This window comes from Sceloporus occidentalis, unplaced genomic scaffold, assembly GCF_023333645.1.
Source record: "Sceloporus occidentalis isolate IW3139 unplaced genomic scaffold, rSceOcc1.0.p SCAF_255, whole genome shotgun sequence".
In the NCBI taxonomy this organism is placed as follows: domain Eukaryota; kingdom Metazoa; phylum Chordata; class Lepidosauria; order Squamata; family Phrynosomatidae; genus Sceloporus; species Sceloporus occidentalis.
The window spans coordinates 856,266-880,618 of NW_028317235.1; the positions used below are offsets into that span (position 1 = coordinate 856,266).

The 24,353-nt window shown below is 42.6% G+C and overlaps 1 protein-coding gene across 2 annotated transcripts in view; it reads right to left on the reverse strand.

Annotated features, from left to right (window-relative positions):
- The window catches only part of LOC149275960 (4-aminobutyrate aminotransferase, mitochondrial-like), a 280,567-nt gene extending 269,053 nt beyond the window's left edge, over nucleotides 1-11,514 (reverse strand). The window contains exons 1-2 of one of the 2 annotated variants that reach the window (XM_089504079.1): nucleotides 11,451-11,514; nucleotides 5,065-5,162 (exon numbers count right to left, since the gene is read on the reverse strand). In XM_089504079.1, the coding sequence (XP_089360205.1) occupies nucleotides 5,065-5,162; nucleotides 11,451-11,514 (162 nt within the window). Of the gene's footprint in view, nucleotides 1-5,064; nucleotides 5,163-11,450 lie in introns of those variants that run through there. The other variant, XM_089504080.1, reaches the window with a different exon arrangement.
- Nucleotides 11,515-24,353: the final 12,839 nt, after the last annotated feature.

The following is a 24,353-nucleotide window of genomic DNA, read 5'->3' on the forward strand; positions in this document are numbered from 1 at the left end:
AGAATGGATGTGTACTTGTGTGTGTGTGTCAGAATGGATGTGTACTGTGTGTGTGTGTGTCAGAATAGACGTGTACTGTGTGTGTGTGTGTGTGTCAGAATAGACGTGTACTGTGTGTGTGTGTGTGTGTGTCAGAATAGACGTGTACTTGTGTGTGTGTGTGTGTCAGAATGGATGTGTACTTGTGTGTGTGTCAGCATGGATATGTACTGTGTGTGTGTGTGTGTGTCAGAATGGATGTGTACTGTGTGTGTGTCAGAATGGATGTGTACGTGTGTGTGTGTCAGAATAGACGTGTACTGTGTGTGTGTGTCAGAATGGACGTGTACTTGTGTGTGTGTGTCAGAATGGATGTGTACTTGTGTGTGTGTCAGCATGGATGTGTACTGTGTGTGTGTGTGTGTGTGTGTGTGTGTGTCAGAACAGACGTGTACTTGTGTGTGTGTGTCAGAATGGATGTGTACGTGTGTGTGTGTGTGTGTGAGAATGGATGTGTACTGTGTGTGTGTCAGAATAGACGTGTACTGTGTGTGTGTGTCAGAATGGATGTGTACTTGTGTGTGTGTGTGTGTGTGTGTACGTGTGTGTGTCAGAATGGACGTGTACTTGTGTGTGTGTCAGAATGGACGTGTACTTGTGTGTGTGTCAGAATGGATGTGTAGTTCTGTGTGTGTGTGTGTGTGTGTGTGTCAGAATGGTTGTGTACTTGTGTGTCAGAATGGACGTGTACTTGTGTGTGTGTCAGAATGGATGTTTACTGTGTGTGTGTGTCAGAATAGACGTGTACTGTGTGTGTGTCAGAATGGACGTGTACTTGTGTGTGTGTCAGAATGGACGTGTACTTGTGTGTGTGTCAGAATGGACGTGTACTTGTGTGTGTGTCAGAATGGATGTGTACTTGTGTGTGTGTGTGTGTGTGTGTCAGAATGGATGTGTACGTGTGTGTGTCAGAATGGATGTGTACGTGTGTGTGTCAGAATGGACGTGTACTTGTGTGTGTGTCAGAATGGACGTGTACTTGTGTGTGTGTCAGAATGGATGTGTAGTTCTGTGTGTGTGTGTGTGTGTCAGAATGGTTGTGTACTTGTGTGTCAGAATGGACGTGTACTTGTGTGTGTGTCAGAATGGATGTGTAGTTGTGTGTGTGTGTCAGAATGGATGTGTACTTTGTGTGTGTGTCAGAATGGATGTGTAGTTGTGTGTGTGTGTGTGTGTCAGAATGGATGTGTACGTGTGTGTGTCAGAATGGATGTGTACTTGTGTGTGTGTGTCAGAATGGACGTGTACACGTGTGTGTGTCAGAATGGACGTGTAGTTCTGTGTGTGTGTGTGTCAGAATGGATGTGTACGTGTGTGTGTCAGAATGGATGTGTACTTGTGTGTGTGTCAGAATGGATGTGTACTTGTGTGTGTGTGTGTGTCAGAATGGATGTGTACGTGTGTGTGTGTGTGTCAGAATGGATGTGTAATTGTGTGTGTCAGAATGGATGTGTAATTGTGTGTGTGTGTGTGTCAGAATGGATGTGTACTTGTGTGTGTGTGTGTGTGTGTGTCAGAATGAGAATGGATGTGTACTTTGTGTGTGTGTCAGAATGGATGTGTACTTGTGTGTGTGTCAGCATGGACGTGTACTTGTGTGTGTGTCAGCATGGATGTGTACGTGTGTGTGTCAGCATGGATATGTAGGTGTGTGTGTCAGCATGGATGTGAAGTTGGGTCAGGAGGTAAAAGGTAAGGCTGCTCACACAGTGTGAAAGAGCCAAAAATTTAATCTGTAGGCCCATGGCATGCAGCTTTAAAGAGGTGGATAGAGACAGCTGCGGGTGACATAAGTAGGTGGTAGAGAGTACGTGTATTTGTCAGAATGAGAATGTATACATAAGTGTGTTTGTCTGTGTGAGCATCAATGTGTATGTGTAACCCGGTGGATGCGCACTTTGTTCGTGAATAGACTCAGAGGGCTCTCTGTCTGCTGGGCAACGTTAACTACGCTATATCGGCAGAACGCCGTAAAGCCGCCCTCTTCAAGCTGGACTCGAAACTGGCAGAGCTGGCGCCCAAGGAGACAAGTTTTTGAAAGACTTAAACCAGTACATTAATGTCTTTATGTCCCTTAATAAGGCCCAGACCTCCATGAGATGTGTTTTCCATTCTGGGGACCCTTTTTTCCCCCAGGGCTGGTTGGAAGAGGGGGTTGTGCCTCCAGCAGAGCAGCCGCCATCGGGTCTAGGCCCCGCTATCCAGGCGCTTCATCTACCTACTGGTCCCAGTACCGCAACCCGTTCCCATGTAGAACCACCGGAGGGAGAGGGTTCTGGTCCTTCAGAGGGAATCAGGTAAGGATCAAGGCCATTTTTCCTCATATTCCTGTTGCGAGCCATCAGGGACATTTTTCCTGTATGTGGTCAGTTCTTACCTCAGATGCCTGGGTCCTCCAGTGTGTTGGGTTTCCAGTTAGAGTTCCTGTCTGTTCCCTGGCAATTTTCCTCTCCGTGCTCTCGAAGGTTAGCGTGCAGCGCTGCGGCCCTCGTCCATTCGGAGCTCTCTTCCCTGCGGGACAAGGGGGCCATCGAACGTCTGGTGGACCCTCCCTGTTTTTTAAGCAACGTATTCTTCGTGCGCAAGAAATCGGGAGAGTTTTGTCCCGTCATCAATCTTCACGCTCACAATGCTCACGTGGTTTACAGGCATTTCAAGATGGAGGGCATCCATCTTCTGTGTGACCTCCTCAGGGAGAACGATTGGTTCACACTTCTCAACTTGAAGGACGCCTATTCTCACAGTCCCCATCCACCCAAATGACAGGAGGTACCTCCAATTCTGCTGGCGGGAACAGATCTGGCAGTTCACCTGCCTACGTTTTGGCCTCAGCTCCGCACCCTGGTGTCTCACGAAGCTCTTGAAACTGGTCATGGAGTTCCTTCGCGCACGGGGCGTCCGCTCTATCATCTATCTGGACGACATGCTGCTGATGGTAACAGAAACGCTGCGCCGGGATATGTCACTGTGCATCTGCTTCAGGACCTCGGTTAAATCATCGAAGCTAAATCAGCTGTTGTCCCCATGCAGTCAATTCTGTTTCTCGGATTCACTGTGGATTTGGTTTTGGCGGTGCTCTGGTTGCCCCCAGCCAAAGCGTTAGCTGTCAAGAAGGAGATCGGAGGTTACCTGGCCATCGGTTTGTTTCCCTCAGGGACCGCGCCAGGGTTATCGGCCTCCTGTTGGCATCCATCCAGGCCATCTTCCCAGGTCCCCTGCACTGCAGGGAGCTACAGTGGTTGAAGACCCATCATCTCTGCGTATCTGGAGGTCTCTGGACCAGCGAGGAGCACTCTCTGCACATCATTTGCTTGGAGCTCATCGCCGGGTTCTTTGCAGTCCGCAGCTTCACGAAAGATCTCACCCACTGCTCTCTTGTACCACGCATGGACAAAACTTCTGCCATGCGCTACATCAACCATTTAGAGGGTTCGCGGTCGAGACTCCTCAAGGAGCTCACCAAGGATTTATACCAGTACTGCCTGAGTAACCATTTGTCCATTCGGGCGGAGTACCATCCCGGTAGGGACAAACTGGTAACATAGTAACATAGTTCATAAGGTTGAAAAAAGGCCAAAGTCCATCAAGTTCAACCTATATACATATTGTGTCCCTACTGTGTTGATCCAGAGGAAGGCAAAAAAACCCTTATGAAGCAGATGCCAATTGCCCCATACCAGGGGGAAAATTCCTTCCCGACTCCAAATATGGCAATCAGAATAAATCCCTGGATCAACGTTCTGTCCCTATTAATCTAATATCCATAACTTGTAATATTATTGCTTTCAAGAAACACGTCCAGGCTCCTTTTGAACTCTTTTATTGAGTTTACCATAACCACTTCCTCTGGCAGAGAGTTCCATAATCTCACCGCTCTTACTGTAAAGAACCCCCGTCTGTGCTGGTGTAGAAACCTTCTTTCCTCCAACCGTAGAGGATGTCCCCTTGTTATAGATACAGTCCTGGGTATAAATAGGTCCTGGGAGTGATCTCTGTACTGTCCCCTTATATATTTATACATAGTTATTAAATCCCCCCTAAGCCGTCTTTTTTCCAAACTAAATGGTGGTGGACTGGTTCTCTCGCCACTGGAGGGATGCGAGTGACTGGCGGCTTCTTCCGAGTGTTTTTCGGTCCCTCAATCGGCGTCGGGGTCCCTTCCACCTGGACCTTTTTGCGTCCACGACGAATCGCCAGACCAACGTTTTCTTCAGTTGGCTGCTGGACCCACTCTCCCTGGCGGTGGACACCTTCTTGGAGATGTGGCCTCCCAGAGGAGCCTATGCTTTTCCCCCTTCTCCATGATTCTTCAAACTCTCCACTCCCTCGGTAGACAGGGTGTTAAGCCTACCTGGTCCAGAAGGTAAGAAATCGTATGCTGGATGGTTGGACCATGTACTGCCCACTAACTAGTCTTTAATAAAATTTAGATTAGTTCTACATCAAGGCTAGAATAATCCCTAATTAGCCTTTTAAATTTAAACTTCGATTAGGCAGCAAATTGCTATTGAACACAGTTCCAAATAATTTCCAGTTTCAAATAGTCATTTTCATATTATATATATACACATATTACATATTAGACTTGTGAATTCGGATTTGTACAAACTGTGAATGTACTGACTTTGGGAAATTCTGCAATTTCTAAGAATCCACGAAAACAAGGCCAGACTACTCACAACTCAGACAAACATGCATCTTCTGTCTGTTCCCTGCTATTCTCTTTTCGAGCTTCAGTTCCTAATCTGCTTTCTCTTTCGTTGTCTGCATTTAAGCGGACATAACCCGTAAGCCGGTGTGGGTTTCCGACAAATTGGCGAAGCTGCAGTGACGTCTTCCCTGACACTTCAATCAAGGAAGAGGATGTCACAGAAACACAGAGGGCAATATGTCGGCACTTGTGGTGACATCCTGTTCCGATCCTCCAATCAGGGGAGAAAACATCACTGCAAGCGTCAACATATTGCCCTCAGCTCACACACACACATAAGCATACACACACATAAAAAAAAACAGTGTGCTTACTCTTGACTTGGGTCCCGGGACTTCAGTCTTCATTAATGGGCTTTCATATTCAAAGTCAACATTTATTCTTGCTGCAGCTTGGCCTATATACCTACAACCTGAAAAGCATAGTGGAGTTTAGAATATAACGTACATGTAAATTAAAGAAATGTTCCCATAATAACCCCTTAATGAACTGGTTTATTCACAGTATTTTGACCATACATTTGTTCAATCAGGATTCACACTGTGAAGAGTACACATACAAATTAGAGTACTCATACAACTGTTATTTCTTTCCCCATATGATAGGGCTTTATTTGGTTCTACAAACACACACTATATGACCAAGGCTATGTGCACATATGACCATCACACCTGTATGAGCTTGTTTGACACCCCTTTCCAGAGCCATAGTAATTAATATGGAGTTTCACCTCCTGCTCCCTTCTGGCCATAACAGCCACCACTTCTGAAGGCTTTCCACAAGATTTTGTATGTGGGGTAATATTTCTCCACTCAGCCAAAAAGAGCATTTGTGAGGTCAGGTACCAATGCTGGACAAGTAACCCTAGCTCGCAATCTGATTAAGGTTAGGGTCCTGTAAAGGACACTCAATTTGCTACATACCAAACTCAAAACATGTCTTTATGGACCTTGCTTTGTCATGCTGGAACATGACAAAAGTTGGACGCGTATAATTTTCTATGATGTCTTTGTATGCTGTACCATTAATGTTACTCTTTACTGGAACTAAGGTGACTAGACCAAACCCTGAAAAACAGATGTAGAACACTATCCCTCCTCCACCAAACTTCACTGTAGGCAATAAGCATTACAGTAGGTAACGTTCTTCTGGCATCCACCAAACCTAGATTTGCCCACCTGTTACAGAAGAGTTATTCATCATTCCAGAATACATGTTTCCACTGCTCCAGAGTTGGCCCATAGTGATCTTCAACTTGTGTGCAGCTACTCTGCCACAGAAACTAATTTCATGAAGCTCTTGATGGACAGTGCTTGTGCTGGTGTTGCCATAGGTAGCTGGGAACTCTGCAGTAAGTGATGTTTCAGAGCACAGGCAATCTTTGAGCTATTCAGGACTAGGCAGCCCCGCTCTGTGATTGGTCTACGGTCTAGTAAGTGTCTCAAGCTGGCATTCTATGACAGTGCCACACTTAAGGACCAAGCTGTGTTTTACCTTTTGTACCCTTTGGGACCAAGGCTGTTAACACTTTTGCGGTGCTCATGTTTAGATGTAATTTTCTCCTCACTCAAGTTACCGTATATGGCTTTCTTCAGATCATTTTTTTGATCTAATTTCCCATAAAAAAAAATAAAAAAAAGATCAAAAACTGAAAGAAAAACAAACAAAAAAAAAACAAACCACATTTTCTGACTTCTACTCGAAAAATCTTTTACTCATCAAAAAAAACCTAATGAAAAAACGTGCTAAATAGCTTCTACTATTTGTACAAGTAGCGTTTTGCTATTTTAAAACATTTTTTTTCCAAGAGCTGGTCATTCTGCCCCATGTGCTATTTCTGGTATCTTTGAAGCTGGCCAATGCAATTTATCCCATCAAACCATATATTTTTGAAAACTAGACACCTCAGGGTACTTCAAATGCTAGTATTTTAACCTTTTCCATGCATGAGATTCTACCACCAGCCTTTCCCAAAGATTGTGGTAGTAATTATTTTTTTTATTTTCTTTTTGGGTATAAATTTATAGCTCCAGGTATATGTTACTTTCAAACACCCCAATGTGTGTTCAGCAACATCTCCCGAGTACAGTAATACCACCCATGGATGGGTTTATCGGGTTGTTTGGGAGGTAAAAAGCCACATTTGGGAAGTGCGCTTTTCTTCTCCCATTTTGGTCAGTCTGTGCCTATACCCCAATCAAACCATTCATTTTCTTTTATTATCTTTTATTTTTACATGTTTATACAATTTTATAAACTCGCAGTTTCAGAACGCCATGTTTTAGTCATAATATTATACATGTCTGATATTAATATATCTACATACGGTTTTTCATTATCTTCTTCTAATCTTCCAATTCCATTCATTCTCACACCACATTCTTAACTTCAGGGGAGAGGAGTAAAATTCAATATTTATAAATAAATTACTAATTATGTCCAGAGCTAAGGTTTTACAATTCTCCAAAACTTAAATGTTGTTAGTATCATCTTCTATGTATAGTTTTCATGGATCCCAGATCTTATTAAATTTGTCGAGATTCTTTTACTTAAAAATATCCTTTTTCCATTTTATATTGATAATTAATTTGTTTAGTAATCATAGTCCAATTAGGTGGACCAACCTTTCTCCAATCCCTAGCCAAACAGATGCTTATAGCAAAAAATATATGTACACTCAATATCCTCTGGGAAATCGATAATTTTTCCATTCCAGTATGGAGAGTGGAACAGCGAGATTAATAATTGGACGATATTTTCTTTAAGGTTAAGTAATTCGGAACAGTCCCACCACATATGGATAAATGTTCCAATAGCTGCATGACATTGCCAACATCTGTTCGAGTCTGTGTGGCTCATCTTACGTATGCTAGGGACTATGTACCATCGGTAAACTATTTTTACATAAATCTCTGAGATTGATCAAATGGACATTTTTCCTAGTTAAGTTGAAAAGCCTGTCGCCAGTTCTCCAATTCAATATTAACATTTAAGTCTATTTCCCATTTTAAAATTGGAGAGTCTTTTTCATCATTATCCATGGCAATCGATAATTTATTCGTATTTGAAATTTGTTTATGTCTCTTATGTGTAAGCAACCAATGATCGATTTCAGTGTGATTTACTACACTTTTTTGTTTAATAAGATTCTTAATCCTTAGGTATATAAATATCTCAGAAGATGGCAAAGAAAAACATTTTATCAAAGACTCCAATACATCGTGGACTACAAGGTCTTTCAAAAAAGTTATTCCACTATTGGCCCAGTTAGTTAATTCAACGTCTCTTATATAATAAAGCAGGGCTTGACAAATTTGTTCTGAATCTAGGCGCCAGGTAAAAAAGTTAGGAGCCAGGATTTTTTTAAACTAACAGTTGGTTAGGAGTGATCTGATCATCATCAGCCCACTTACTAAAATCACAGCGTTTGACCTGGAAGCACCCTGGACTCAACTGCTGGTCTATAGACCAGCCATTGCAGGGAGGGGAGTCTTTGATGACTGCTGTAGGCTTCCATGCCTACAGGAATCATCAAAGGGCTTGTGGGGGCTCGTTTTTGCTGTTGCTGGCCTGCTTGGGCTTCTAGGCAGACCACCAGCAGCAGAGCCCCCTGCAAAACGGGAATTAACTCCTAAATGCCGCGATCGCGGCATTGAAGGGGTTAACGCTGCACTGTCGCTCTCATGGAGCGATCAGGCAGCAGGGGGGTGTTGGGTCAGGTCCCCACACTTGTGTGGGGGCCCAATCAACACTGAACCCCCTTCCCTGAAGCTGCCTGTGGCAGCTGAAAACACGATTGCTGGTTTTGCAGCAACCGCGTTTTCAGCCTACAGGATCACTGTGGGAGTGATCTCAGGCTCGGGGGCGGTCTCTGAGTGGCTGTGCTGTCTGCCCAGACTCCTGGGCAGACAGCAGCGCCCCCGTGTGGTAGCTCAGCCTCTTACATCCACATTTTTTTTTATGGATGTAAGAGGCTGACAAAACCTAGGCGCCAGGACAAAATTCTCTGTCGCCATGGCGACCTGGGGCCTGGGATTTGTCGAGCCCTGTAATAAAGGAATCATCTCTATAGGTGTAGAGGATAATAAAACCTCGCTTTCCGTCTTAGTCCATCGATTTTAGTTAATTCGTAAATAATAGGATTTCGTTTAGCTAATTATTTTATTCGATTGAAATCTACCCAAAAAAGTGAATATAAATCTCTTTCCCATATTACCGTATTTGCTCGATTATAAGACGACCCTGATTATAAGACGACCCCCCAAAATCTGAATATTAATTTAGGAAAAAAAGAAAAAGTCCGATTATAAGACGACCCTATAGGAAAAAAGTTTTACTAGTAAATAATAATTCATGTCTATTTTTTTTTTTGTTTTTAATTTCCTTTTATTTACCAACCTGCCCCCAGTTATGCTCATCTGCCGCCAGTTATGCTCATCTGCCCCCAGGCATGCCTTATACCCTCCTATATGCCACTCTGCCCCATGTTATGCCTTTTAACACCCTATATGCCACACTCTGGCATATAGGGTGTTAAAAGGCATATCATGGGACAGAGTGGCATATAGGGGGACACTTACATACCCAGACACTAATATACCCACCCAGACACTTACCTACCTACCCAGACACTAATATACTCAGGCACTTCACTCACCGCGATGCCTCAGCAGGCGCTTGCTGCAGCTCCCACGGGATTTCAGCATGACGCTGTGTGACCTCGCTAGGCCCCGCCTCCTCCAGAGGTCTACCGGATCTGCTTTGGGACGGCACAGTGCCGCCGGGTCCCGGTCCTGCAGCAATCTCCCCAACCGGCTCTGCTTCCCCGCAGTGGGCGGGCTATCCCGGGAGCAGGAAGGTACGCACGTATGCAACCTCGGCTGCTGCCGGCACTTTCGCCAGCGCTCGGTGATAGACGCCAGCAGCAGCTGAGGTTACCATACAGGAGGATCCAGGTCCCCTGCAGCAATGCGGGGGATCTGGATCTTAGTCTAATAGTCAGACCTCATTTGAGGTCTGATTAGAAGACGACCCCGATTACAAGACGAGGGGTATTTTTCAGAGCAAATACGGTAACTTCCAAAATTTTTATCCATCTTGGAGTATTAGATTTTTTGTCCCAGGCTAAAAAATGTGACATGAATGTTTCATGTAGCTTCTTAATACCGTATTTGTTCGATTATAGGACAAGGTTTTTTCCAGAGTAAATGCTCTGAAAAATATCCCTCGTCTTATAATCGGGGTCGTCTTATAATCAGACCTCAAATAGGTCTGACTATGAGACTAAGATCCAGATGCCCCGCAGTGATGCAGGGGACCTGGATCCTCCTGTGTTATGCCCCCCTCAACTTACCAGTGCATCCGACTCCCCAGTGCTTAGTCTGGGCAGCGTGTAGAGCTCTACGCGAATCGCTGCCCGGACTAAGCACCGGGGACTCGAATGCAGGGGATCCTCCTGTGTTATGCCCCCCCAATTTACCAGTGCTTCTGAGTCCCCGGTATTAGTCCGGGCAGCGTGTAGAGCTCTACGCGATTCGCAAATGATTATCTATTCTGTCTATAGATGGAAGTGCACTGGGGGCTAATATTGTTTTCAGATTTGCAAATTTCTTGTATATAATTTTTGGTTTCTCTGGGAGATGTTTTCAGTCCATTTCTACCACATGATTTATTTATTTATTTTCATCCGGTACATACATAATCATTTTTCACTCGATATACACATAACTCTTGCTTCTTTTACCTCCCCTACATTTTCCCAACGAGCAAAAGCTCAGGATCGTTCCTGAGGCTCTAAAGAATTGCAACCCTACAAGATACGATACCTCTATAAGAGGCAGGACCACATTCATTCAGGGAGGAGCCGAAAGAGACAGAAGTGTCTACGTCGCCTAGATACGCCGCAACTCACAGACGCCACACGCACGGACGGAATGACGTTCTCTCCAACACGCACCCGTGGCAAGACTGAAACGGACAGCGTTTAAAGCGAACTCACAACAAATAATACATGCTACGATTGCGGATCATTATTGCGGACTACTTCAACTTTATTCTCCTGAGGAAGCCCAGTTTATCAGGGCGAAACGCGTTGAGATATAGAAGAAAATAACCTGCATTTTTCCTGATCGGAGATTACCTTTTCCGGACCTCAGACTTTAAGTTTGAATATATACATTTGAACTCAACCATCTTGTAAGCGCATTTCTACTTGCTTATACACAGCATAGGAAGTTATTGCACCATGTGGTTGTCTTCTGTTTTATATTTATAGAATTTTAAAGAATAAAGAACAGATTTTACTTTCTGAAGAGCCTCTTGTACTGACACTGTGAGTGCATCTAAATATTTTTCACATATTTGATTTTATATTAACAATATCACACTATCATATACATTTTCTTTTGTTCCCATATACACATGAGCCCCGATTGCTGTTTTGTACGTTTTTGAACACTGAGAGGAATGTTTTGTTGGGCAGCGGCAGTGTTATTATAGGGAAGTATTTCCTTTTATTCACTTTTACTTTGACACGTGATTGGGTGTTAAAGGTTTTATATTTTCGGTTACTAACCTTGGTTTCATCATAATTTGTTCAGCTGCTATCACGATTACGGAAATACTCTACATGCAAAGGTTTTTTATGGCTTTTATAAGTTACAAGACACAAACTGGAAAATGTAAAACTACTATTACTTACGTGGCACAAATAAATGCTGCTGTAGAATACATGTCATGTGTCGAAACATCAACAGAGAGGCCATTTCCTTATACTTTGACACTTCAGTCTTCAACTCTGAAAGATAAAATACAAAATTTTAATCTGAAAAGGGTATATTTCTTTTAAGTATGAATGTTTTCATCACCTATTCACATTTTGGTTCCATTCATTATTTGCAAACCATTTAGGGTTTTAATCAGTTACACCCAGGGGACTAGTATCAAACAAACATAACCCAAAAAAAAAAAGAAAGGTTCCTAGGACCTTCTATAAACCAAAGACAAGATGCGAGTATTTTTCCTGTTAAATATCATGCATAATCTTGAGGTATAATTTATGTTGGACTGATCAAATAGGTGAGGAATCTGACCACCATTTCATTTCAAAGTTATAATGTATTTCATATATCAGCAGCAGGTAAGTGGTATTATAAGTATACTAACAGTGGGTTTGCATCTCAACCAGCAACAAGAAAGTTGAAGTGTTTTTCCCCCCCTTTTCTAGTGTGTAATTAGTTAAGGGCGGGGCTTATACTCAATAAACTGTGTATAAAGGAAGAGGTTAAACTCACAGAACTTGCTCATAGTAAGGGCTTGAATTGCTTAAGTGACTTGCGATTACGGAAAGTAAAGTTGTAAAGAGAAAGTATGGTAAGCTAGATATTGTTTCAATTCTGTAAATACGCACATCACCCAGTGTAATCTCACTGGAAATCTCACTCAGTGCACATCATGCCATATGTATGCATGCATGATTGGAACTGCAGTTCCTGGGTCCATATTGCTGTGGCAAGTGTGAACAATTGGTTGCTGGATGCTCAGAATAAAACCACCCGTGGAGAAAGGATTGCGACTTCCAGTGAGGTTAGTCCCTGCGTGTTTCCAAGGGGAACACTTAGAGGATAGGGGAACAATTAACACTTCCTCCAACAAACGTCTTTTTTTCTGGGTAGCGGGGAAACGGGAGGAGTGTCTCCTTTTTTCTTCTTGGGTCTGGAGGCTGTTATTTCATCTCCATGACGATGGGGGAGTATTTTGAACTTTGCGCCATGTCATAAGGAGGAGCCGGTCACAATCATTTCTCCACAGGTGGTTTTATTGTAGGGTAAATCAATATTTATTGATGTTTATTGAAGGGAGAGGGGTACATTAAAATATAACATATCAAGCTAGTATGGTCACAAGAACATACAACAGGTGTCCGTGGCGGCTGCGCCCCTAAGAGAGATGACAAGTGAGTACAACAGGAGCTTGATAGCAGGTGAGTATCAGGCAATACTGATGGGCAATGTGACCCAACCAGCAAGCATGGCCGGGGGAGTATGCAATGAGGGAGAAGAAGATGACCCCAGTGAGAAGAAAAACGACAAGGGAGTCAAGAGGAACAGAGTGAAGTCAGGGGCAGAAGAAGGGGAAGAAGAAGGGGAAGAAGAAGGGGAAGAAGAAAAACAGCATATTCACAAGGGGGGGGGACGTGGGTACAGGCAGCTGGGAAGAGGCAAAAGGAGACCGGGGGGGGGGACGAAGGGACAGTACAAACAAAGAATTACGCAAGCAGTGGGCTAGGTTGTTTTATTCTGAACATCCGGACATACTATATAGACCACAGGATTGAAGGCAGCAAAAACGAAAAGGTTTATCCTCCTGAGGAAGCAGGCTTTAAGTCAGCGAAACGCGTTGAGCAGCCTTCTATAGGCAGGAACTCTTCTACATATTGGGACTTTGCTGGCTGGACCAGAACATTTGCAGCAGAGGGACTCTTTGCAGACTTTGGGCTCGTTTTGCACATTTTGTGCTTTTCTGTATGTAAGTGCAATATATTAAGTCACTTTATGATATTGTGGATACAGTGCCATTGGTTTTATTTATATTTTAGATATTTAACCACTTCAGTCCCCTATGGACGTAGCGGTACGTCCAAAAAACGCATCCCAAGAATCCCCTATGGACGTACCAGTACGTCCCGGCCCTTCTTCACGAAAATAATACAATAAATAATAATTTTAATAAATAAATAAAGTGAGCTACGTGATGTCATTGCGACATCACCGACATTAATAACATGTTCAAGAGGTCCCTCTTTTATTTAATCCAAAAAATAAAATATATAAAATAAAATTAAGAAAAAAACCCTTACATCCCATTGCCCTAACACAACATCTAGCCAGTATAAACCTCCTGCCCCCATTCACAACCCCTAAACCCGTTAAGCCATAAGCATAACAATTCTACGAATAATGTACACCTTATAGTATGTTCCCTACAAGTGCTAGAAAAGTATGGAAGATCTATATAATTTAGGTATTTCTGAAATCAGGGCACCTGAATTGATAAACTTGGAGGGGATTTACCTAATTTTGGGAGGATTCAGAGGGAAAATTAGTTTTTTTCAAATTTTCACTAGTTTTTACTAAATTCCTCATTCTAAATTTTCAGCTAATCATCTAACTATGTTATCAAAAGAAAGCTCTATCTCTCCTTGAAAATACAATATATAGTTTACATGGGTACACTATTCACAGGAAAAGAGAATAAATCGCTGAACCGACATAGCGCAAAAATGGCAAAATTGCTCCAGGACTTGAGGTACCAAAAACCCTTGGGATTGAAGGGGTTAAGAAGATATTCTATTTATAACTGATTGGCTCTGTCACCTGTGTGTATGCTACACCAAAGAATATATACGTTATCTAATCTAATGTCCGTTGAAAAGCCTGATTATCACCTACGTTTGTGAGTGTAATTCTATATACACTACATATTGCGCCATACTATATCACACTATTTTGGTTTGTTTTGTTCCCCTTAAATATTTGCGCCCCATGTGGAGGAGTATCACACACACACACAAACATTCATTCATGCATTCATTCATGCACCCCTCTACCTGAACTGCAGATCTCTCACTCGCAGACTTATGCAGGTGCCCGGCTTCTTCCCCCTGCAACTTCTCTTGACCCGCCCCCAGAGAAAGAAGGAAGGGAGCAGAGTCATGTGACGTGCATTCACATGACTCTGCTGGGTTCCTGTTCTCCTGGACGGTACAAGAGACGCTGCTCACACACTCTGCGACCAATGGACCTGGGTAACTTATTTTCAGCCATTTTTTATTTATTTTTTTTATTTCTGCATTTTGCCTATAGTGGGGGGGTTTTTCCGGCCGATATATTTCGGACACCGATATATCGGTACATATCTACTATCAATAGATGGTAACACAATGCTACAGAAACTCCGCAAGTGTGTTTTTTTCGTGTATACTTTTCCTTCTCTTCTGATAAAACTATTATAGAATATAAAAATGTAAGAAAAAAGTAATTTTAGGGAGTACGATTAATCACATAACGATTAGAAAGTTGGGCTCCATTGACTTGTATGGTTGAATGCAGTACCTGTTCAGTGTCACAGACCATTGAAGTTTAGGGGGAGATCGTTCATCGCCTCCTAAACTCTTAAAAGGGGCGTCAGCCGCCTGCGGATGTTGACGCCGACGGGGAGGGGCCATACATGGCCCATGATGCCGATCTCTTTACATAGTTCATAAGGCTGAAAAAAGACCTAAGTCCATCAAATTCAACCCTTCTACCTAACCCTCCTATTCTTGATCCAAAAGAAGGCAAAAAAAACCCTAATTAAGCTATTTCGAATTCTGCCATCAGGGGGAAAAAATTCCTTCTTGATTCCAAGAGGAAATCGGATTTCTCCTTGGATCAAGAAGCTCTAAAATATTAATGTTATTCAATTTATAGCCCTGTATGTCATGCCTTCCTAAGAAAATATCGAGGGCCCTTTTGAAGGTCTCTAATTGTATTGGATAACACCATCTCCCTTGGAAGTGAATTCCATACCTTTATTGTCCATACTGTAAAGAATCCCTTCTTTTGTCGTCTAGGAAACCTGCGCTCTTCCAGTCTCAGAGGGTGACCTCTTGTTCTTTGTATATTTCTGTTAATGAACAGGTCACTTAAGAGTTTGTAATATTGGCCCTGCATAATGTTATCATATCCACTCTGAGATGCCGTTTTTCTAGCGTATATAATTTGAACTTTTTTAGTCTCTCTTCATAACTAGTATCTCCCAATCCCCTTATTAATTTCGTAGCCCTCCTTTGCACTTTTTCTAGTTCCATAATGTCCTTTTTAAGGACTGGTGCCCAGAATTGTGCTCCTCCCTTGAATCAATACCTCTTTTTATGCATGCCAAAACCTTATTGGCATTCGCAGCTGCTTGCTGGCATTGCGCACTGTTGTCAAGTCTGTTGACTGTTGTCAAGTCTGTTATTCCTAAATCCTTCTCATTGGTAGTTTCCCCCAAGGATATTCCATTTAAAGAATAGGTTGCATTTCTATTATTTTTACCATAATGCATAACTTTGCATTTCTCTATATCTGCCACTTGCACGCCCAGTCCCCAACTCTGTCTAAATCTTCCTGCAAAGAAGAAACATCAAGATTAGTCTGAATTACCCAGATTAGTCTGAATTTAAGATTGTTTAATGAAATAACGTGTCAGGCACGTCATAGGTCTTAAAGTGACTTTTTCCGTAACATGCCTGACCTGTGAATGGATGTTAAGGGGTTAAAAGTTGAAATATTGACGATAACAGAAAATTGTATGAGGCTGGTCAGTAAGAGTAAAAAATGAAAGTAGCCACTGTGGTACTCCACAGAAGTGGCCAAAATTGTAAAAAAATATAACTAAATAAATAAATAAAAAAAACCCAATAAGTTAGCCTTCAGTAAATACAAACGAAAAGTGAGGAAGATAGACAGATCTATAAGATTAGGCAGAAAGAAGCAAAGCAAGTTATAAGAGGTGCCAAATCGCACACAAAAGAGAATTGCCCTGTCAGTAAAAAAAGGGACATAAAACATGGTTTTTAGGGCTGCAACAACTAATCGATAAAATCAATAATAGATAAAATTTGTTCGCAATGAATTTCATTATCGATTAGTTCAATCGATTTTATCGATTATAAGATGAGGGTTTTTACAGAGCAAATGCTCTGAAAAATACCCGTTTTATAATCAGACCTCAAATAGAGATCGGATAATAACACTAAGATCCCCAATAGCGCGGCAGGGGACACGGATCCTCCTGACAGCTGGTAGGTGTTTGTGCGATGTGCACAGACATCTTCCACTACTGTCCTCCACTTCCGCTGGGGCTTCTATGATGGAGCACCAGCGTGACGTGACCTTCTGGTGCTCCACCAAAGAAGCCCCGGCGGAAGTATCGGCCAGCACAGCGTTGTATGCGCGCATTGTTCGCTGGCTGCCAGAGAGGAGGATCCGCCGCAGTGCTGCAGGGGACCCAGATCATCTGCGCAGACATCCTCAGCTTCTACCGGCACTTCCACTGGGGCTTCTATGATCAAGCACCGGTGTCACATGACCCTCCAGTCAAGGTTTTCTTTGATATATTTTCTTGAAATCTATAAAAGTAAAAGCAGCAATAGTGCAGTAAGGAAGGTTGATATAACGTCCAAAAAAGTCTTGGACATTATATCAACCTTACTTATTTGTACTGGGCTTGTTTGCATGACTCTTGTTATGCCTCCATGTCCTATAAGTGTTTTTAGTATTTTTAACGTATGAAGCTGGAAGATACCGCACTATTACAGCTTTTATTTTTATAGATTTCAAGAAAATATATTAAAGAAATGCATTTTTAGCAAAGTTTTTTTATTCTGCTGTTTGTCTTTAACATCCTGTTTGTTTATTAAATTTTAAATAAATGAAAAATTTACATTAATTTTTTTATCAGATTAATTGAAAAAAATTGTTAGTTGCAGATCTACATGTTTTAGATATATAAATGAGAAAAGGAAAGTAAAACAAGGATTAGTTAGATTAAAAAGAAAAGGAAGGTATGTAGAAAAGGTCTAGCTGACTGCCTCAACAAATATTTCTGTTCAGTTTTTAAAATTGAAAATGAGGGAAAGGGACCTCAGTTGGGGTGGGGGGGGGTTAATTTGATACATGTGAGTTTATCGAGGTGGAGGTTCCACTTCAGTTGTCTAAGGTAAAGACAAAAAAGTCGATGGGGCCTGATGGGATACACCCCAAGTTATTAAAAGAGCTTTGTGATATACTAGCAAAACTGTTAACAATGATTGGTTAATTAAATCAGTTATTCCCGAGGATTGGAAATTAGCCAATGTGCCCATTGGCAAAAAAAGCAGCAGGGAGGAGTCTGGAACTACAAGCCAATAAGTCTTACATCTTGGGGTAGGAGAGGATAATGGCGGAGTCCAGAATGCAGGAACAGGAACCGGAGCGCAGCATTTAGTAGATAATGCCCCAAAAATCAGTGTCATAAAGGAAGCCAAGGTTCGGCACACAGGAGGGAGACAAAGTCCAAAAGGCTAGCGGAGGTCTGGTACACGAGAGGAGGTAGTCAGAATAAGCCAGGTCTGGTACAGGAGAATCAATAGAAGACACAACGGACGTAGCAATAGGAAAGCTCATTGCTCGGTTTTAAACTTTCCGCCCATGACGTAACTGAAGAGTGCTCCCGTCGGCACTTGTTCGGGAACAATAAAGTTACGTGAAAGGCCGTGTGCGCCCTCTAGCTGCAGCCACGGAGGAGGAGAGGACCGGACGCCATGCTGGATACGGTACCCGCAAGAAGCGGGTATTCTGGTGAGTTGCTGCGGCGGGGTCTGTTCATCTCTAGTGGGGAAATTAATGGAAACTATGTTAAAGGATAGGATTGTTGAACACCTGAAGTCACGTGGGTTTCAAGATCAAAAACAACATGGGTTTACCTCAGGAATATCATGCCAAATCAAGGTGGTGCAGTAGACATTGTGTATCTGGATTTTAGTAAGGCCTTTGGCAGTGTCCCACGTAGAAGACATCAATAAACTGCAATCTCTGAGTTTAGATCCCAACATTGTTGGATGGATTAGGCAGTGGCTGAGTGACAAACAACAGAGGGTTGTAGTCAATGGCTTATATTCGGAGCAAGGTCTTGTTACCAGTGGGGTACCTCAGATCTGTATTTGAAGCCACTCTAATATTTTTATTAGCAATATTGCATAAGGTATTGATAGTAAGGTATGTCTTTTTGCAGATAACACAACAATTTGCAACAGGATTGATGTTCCTGCAGGGATAAGCCAAATTGCAAAAGATTCAGGTAACCTGGAAAATGACCAGAGCTGTGGCAACTGGCATTTAATGTGGATAGATGCAAAGTAATGCATCCAGGGCTAGTTTGTATATGGAGAGGTATTAGCAGTAGAAAGAGGGAAGTGCTTATGCCGTTGTACAGATCACTGGTGAAACCTCACTTGGAGTATTGTGTACAGTACTGGAGAGCTTATCTCCAGAAGGATATAGATATATTGGAGAAAGTGACGCTTAAAATGGTTTTACAGGATAAAAAAAAAAAAAAAAAAAAAAAAAAAAAAAAAACTACCAGGAAAAGTTAGAAGGATCTTAACATATATAGCCTGGAAGAAAGACGTGACTGGGGGGAATATGATAAACATTTAAAGGGAATTAATATGATAAAGGAAAATAGTTTATTTAAGAGGAGAAATACTACTACTACAACAAGAGGACATAGTCTTACGTTAGAGGGACCAAGGTAACATCAGTAGGGCTGCAACAACTAATCGATAATGAAAATCGTTGCCAATGAATTTCATTATCGATTAGTTGAATGGATTTTTATCGATTCTAAAGTTTTTTTTCAGAGCTCTGAAAAATACCAATCGTTTTATAATCCGTTTGTGACTCACAGCAGCAGTTACTACTTACAGTCCCTCCCTGCAATCACTGCTGATTGACTGCAAGAAGGGACAGGGAGAAAGAAAGGGGTGGGGCCAAACTGGCAATCGGCTCCGCCCATTTGCTATCGCGTCCACATGGCTCAGGAACTCATCTGAGTATAAAATTAATATTTAGCCTGCTGAAAGTTAGGGGAGGTGGGGGTTAATTTAGGGGCAGTTATAGTTAATGGGGTGTTTAGGGTTAATTTAGGGGAAGTTGTGGTTGATGGGGTCTTCAGGGTTAATTTAGGGACAGTTATGGTTAATGGGGTCTTCTCTTCAGGATTAATTTAATTAGGTTAATTTAAAGTGCAGTTAAAGGTAAAGGGGGGCAAACTGAGGGGAATCTAAATCCTGGGGGCAGTGAAGATTATTAATGTATTTATTTATGAAAGTATTGTGTCTGTGAATGAGTCTGCAAATCCTATGAGTGCACTATGGCATATCAGGGTGGTATACGGCATACCTGGGGAGGACGGAGAGACATATCTGGGGGTATAAGGCATATAAGGTATATAAGGCATATGTGGGGAGGGCGGAGTGGCATATCTGGGAGGCAGTGTGGCATGCCTGGGCTCAAATGTGCATAACTGGGGGGGCAGGTTGGGAAATAAAAACAAGAATCAAATAAAATGTATTTCTTTTCTACCGTTTGTTTTTAACATCCTACGTTGCTTTATTAAATGGTTTTAAATAAATGAAAAATGTAATTTTTTTTTTACCGATTAATCGAAAAAATAAAAATCAGCCAACTAATAGATTATGAAAATAGTTAGTTGCAGCCCTAAACATCAGGAAATATTACTTTACTAAAACAGTAGTGGATGCATGGAAAGCCTTGCAGCAGAAGATGTTTATACAGTGAATCCTTATCCTAGATCTAGCTTAGCCTTATGCCTATCCCATGCTTATTTAAGTAAGCATGGGATAGGCATAAGGCTAAGATAGATATAGGATAAAGCCAGGGACTAAGGAAAGTACTGTATTTGCTCAATTATAAAAAGGTTTTTTTCTGAAAAATATCCCTTGTCTTATATTCGAGGCCATCTTCTAATCAGACCTCAAATAGAGGTGTGACTACATGACTAAGATCCAGATCGCCCACAGCGCTGCAGGGGACCTGGATCCTCCTCTCTGGCAGACTCTGCCGGCACTTCCTCTTGGGGCTTCTATGACGGAGCGCCGACATCACGTGATCTTCTGGTGCTCCACCATAGAAGCCCCAGCGGACGTGCCGGCAGCAGCGGATGTTGTCTGTGCGCATCCCGCAGCCGGTGCACGTTTGCGGGATGCACACAGATAACCTCCGCTGCTGCCGGCACTTCCGCCGGGAAATACCACCGAATGGTTCTTATCTGGCGTCTGTTTCTATGTGCTTTACATTTGTTGTTTAGCCAATTTTGGATCTGAGCACAGATACGGCAAATAATTTGCAAACAGTATAAAGTAACTTCACAATAAAAGTAGACATAACTACCTTGAATTGAGTACAGCAAGAAAGAACATTTTATTATTGTAAAACATAGCTTCATATATCCACAGAACTAGATTAACATAGATAAACAGACTGTATACAACCCAACCTTTCTCCTGGCAGCAATCCAATGGACTTCCTACATGTGCTATCTTTGTTTGGTAGCCAGGCTGGAGACATCTCTGAGTACCTTGCGGGGCCTGCATGACAGGTCATTCTGTCACAATTACCCATTGTATATTTGATAACTTGTTAAATCTGAATAATAGTATTGTGCCGTCTAATCTCTAGATTTGGTACTGTATAGTGTGCTGTCATTTCTGTGGCCATCTTGGTGCTTGCAGTGGCATGGGTCATGGACGTGATGTTATACTCATGTAAAGTAAGGGTGTGAAGTGTAAGTAAAAGTTGGAAAGAAGCCATTGGAGCAGAAACTGGTGAGTGCAACACTTACTATTTTACAGTGAAGTAAAAAATTATTTAACCCCTTCCGGACCGGGACGTACCTGGTACGTCATCTCAAAAAAACGCCCCCACATTGCCACAATCGTGGTGATTGTGGGGGCGCTGCTGCTGTCTGCCCGGGTGTCTGAGAAGACAGCACAGCCACCCAGAGCCCGCCCCCGAGCCTTAGATCACTCCCACGGAGTGATTTTGTCGGTATTAACCCCTAAAATGACGCAATCGCTGCATTTTAGGGGTTAATAGGGAGAGATTGTGTCCCAGCTGCCAGAGGCAGCTTCAGGGACAGTGAGACAGGGTTCTTCGGTCTCCACACGAGTGCCCCCACCCCCTCTCTTGCTCAATTAACCCCTTCAATGCCACGATGGCAGGGGTTAATATTAGTCCCCACAAGCTTGTGGGGACTAAATATCAGTCAATGCTGTGCTTCAATGGAGCATCAGCATTCAAAGAGTTAAAAAAAAAATGTAAAAAAAAAATAAAAAAAAAAATAACAGCACTGACCCGAAAGTCCAGGGTGCTTCCAGGTCAAACACTGGGCTAGGCTGATGATGATCAGATCACTCCTGGCCAATAGGAGTGATCTGATCATTATGGCAGCCCCTGGATGACCCTGCCCTACAAAGAGAGAGAGGTAATCTAGGGTAATTATGAAAAAACACAAATTATTAATAAAAAAGAATACATAATTACCGACACTTGTCGGTGACATTTTAAGTTGCTGATTATTGATCGGTCTCCCGATCAATGTCAGCGACCTAAACTTGTCACTTACAATTAATCTGAATTAAAAAAAAAAAATTCAAAAGTTTAACCCCTTGACTGCCAACGACGGCATGGTGCCGTCGCTAGCAGTCCAAGTCAGGTGCTAACGACGGCACTATGCTGTTGCTAGCACTACCCTACCTTGATGGAGGTCTGTGGACCCCCATCACCACCTACCCCGGCGATCTGCCCCTCATATTGAAGGGCATCACTGGGACCACCCGATCCGGCCGGTAATGACAAAATGACGTCACCGTGCAACTTTATTGAACACTGACAATTGTCAAAGAGGTATGGGGGCATGCTGCTTAGATGCCTGTATCTCAGACCCCCGACATATACCGTTGGAAAGGTAATCACCTCACCCGTATGCCTCAACGGTATAATGCTTGTGAAAAAAGAATAAAAAATATTAAGTTAAAAAAATAAAAATGTACAAAAAAAGTAAAACAAATGACTTGGGGGTCTCTAAAGGCAGATAAATAAAGATCAAAATTGCCTAGAGCAGGGCTCGACAAATCCCAGGCGCCAGGTCGACAGAGAATTTTGTCCTGGCGCCCAGGTTTTGTCAGCCTCTTACATCCATAAAAAAATGTGGATGTAAGAGGCTGAGCTACCACACGGGGGCGCTGGGCAGACAGCACAGCCACTCAGAGACCGCCCCCGAGCCTGAGATCACTCCCACAGTGATCCTGTAGGCTGAAAACGCGGTTGCTGCAAAACCAGCAATCGTGTTTTCAGCTGCCACAGGCAGCTTCAGGGAAGGGGGTTCAGTGTTGATTGGGCCCCCACACAAGTGTGGGGACCTGACCCAACACCCCCCTGCTGCCTGATCGCTCCATGAGAGCGACAGTGCAGCGTTAACCCCTTCAATGCCGCGATCGCGGCATTTAGGAGTTAATTCCCGTTTTGCAGGGGGCTCTGCTGCTGGTGGTCTGCCTAGAAGCCCAAGCAGGCCAGCAACAGCAAAAACGAGCCCCCACAAGCCCTTTGATGATTCCTGTAGGCATGGAAGCCTACAGCAGTCATCAAAGACTCCCCTCCCTGCAATGGCTGGTCTATAGACCAGCAGTTGAGTCCCAGCTGCCAGAGGCAGCTTCAGGGACAGGGGAGAGGGTTCTTCGGTCTCCACATGAGTGTGGACACCAGCCCCAACACCCCCCTGCTGCCTGATCGCTCCATGAGAGCGACAGTGCAGCATTAACCCCTTCAATGCCACAATTGTGTATGACACATTCCTGGCATTGCAGGGGTTAACATTTGTCCCCACAAGCTTGTGGGGACTAAATATCAGTCAATGCTGTGCTCCAATGGAACATCAGCATCGAAAGAGTTAAAAAAAAAAATTTATAAAAAAAAAAAAACCCAGCACTGACCTGAAAGTCCAGGGTGCTTCCAGGTCAAACGCTGTGGTTTTAGTAAGTGGGCTGATGATGATCAGATCACTCCTAACCAACTGTTAGTTTAAAAAAATCCTGGCTCCTAACTTTTTACCTGGCGCCTAGATTCAGAACAAATTTGTCAAGCCCTGGCCTAGAGACCCCCAAATTAAATTATCTAAACAAACTAGTTTAACTTTAAAAAAAAGTTTAAGTATTCTAGCTAAATGATCACTGTGGTAGCCAATGTTACCACAGCGATCATATAGCTATACAAAGTCACATTCCCTTTTTAAAAATGGCCGATACAAATTTTTAATCCCATGATCCCTTTGATCAAATTAAACCAATGGTAGAGGAAGGCAATTTTTGAAATCCTGATGAACTGCAAATATTATTAAAATCAGCCATTTAGCCTGTGCGGTACGTGAGTAACCATCTCATCCCTGGAGCGCCTTGCATTTTTACTGCAAAACTTATTTTTGCTGCGAAAGTGATTTTTTTTTTCTCCCTTTACAATCCCAAAGAAATGATGGTAAGGGGAAAGAATGGTGTGTGCTTCTGTGAGTGAATGTATGGAAAGTATGGTAAGTATGGTGTGTGCTTCTGTGAGTGAATGGAGATATGAAAGGCGTGTAATTAGGGTTGAAGCCTTGACGTGGCATTACTGCTCACGTAAGAAGTTAAATTATGGCACAAAAAGTACATATTTGCAAAAACTACACCCCTTGGCGCATAAAATGAGGGGCTATGTATGTGTTTCTAGTACAAACCTGGAGTGCGCTAGACACAAATGAACATGTCGCTATGGATAGAAAAAACATATTTTCTAGCCAAAGCGACATATTCCATCATTATTTGTGCACTCAACTTTTGTCCTAGAAATACATGTAACCCCTCATTTGAAGCTCCAAGGGGTGTAGTTTCTTGAAAAATTTACTTTATGTACCCTAATTTAACTTCCCAGATGTCTTCAGATATGGCAGATTGGAGAATCTTGTTAAAAAATTGTTTTAAAACATT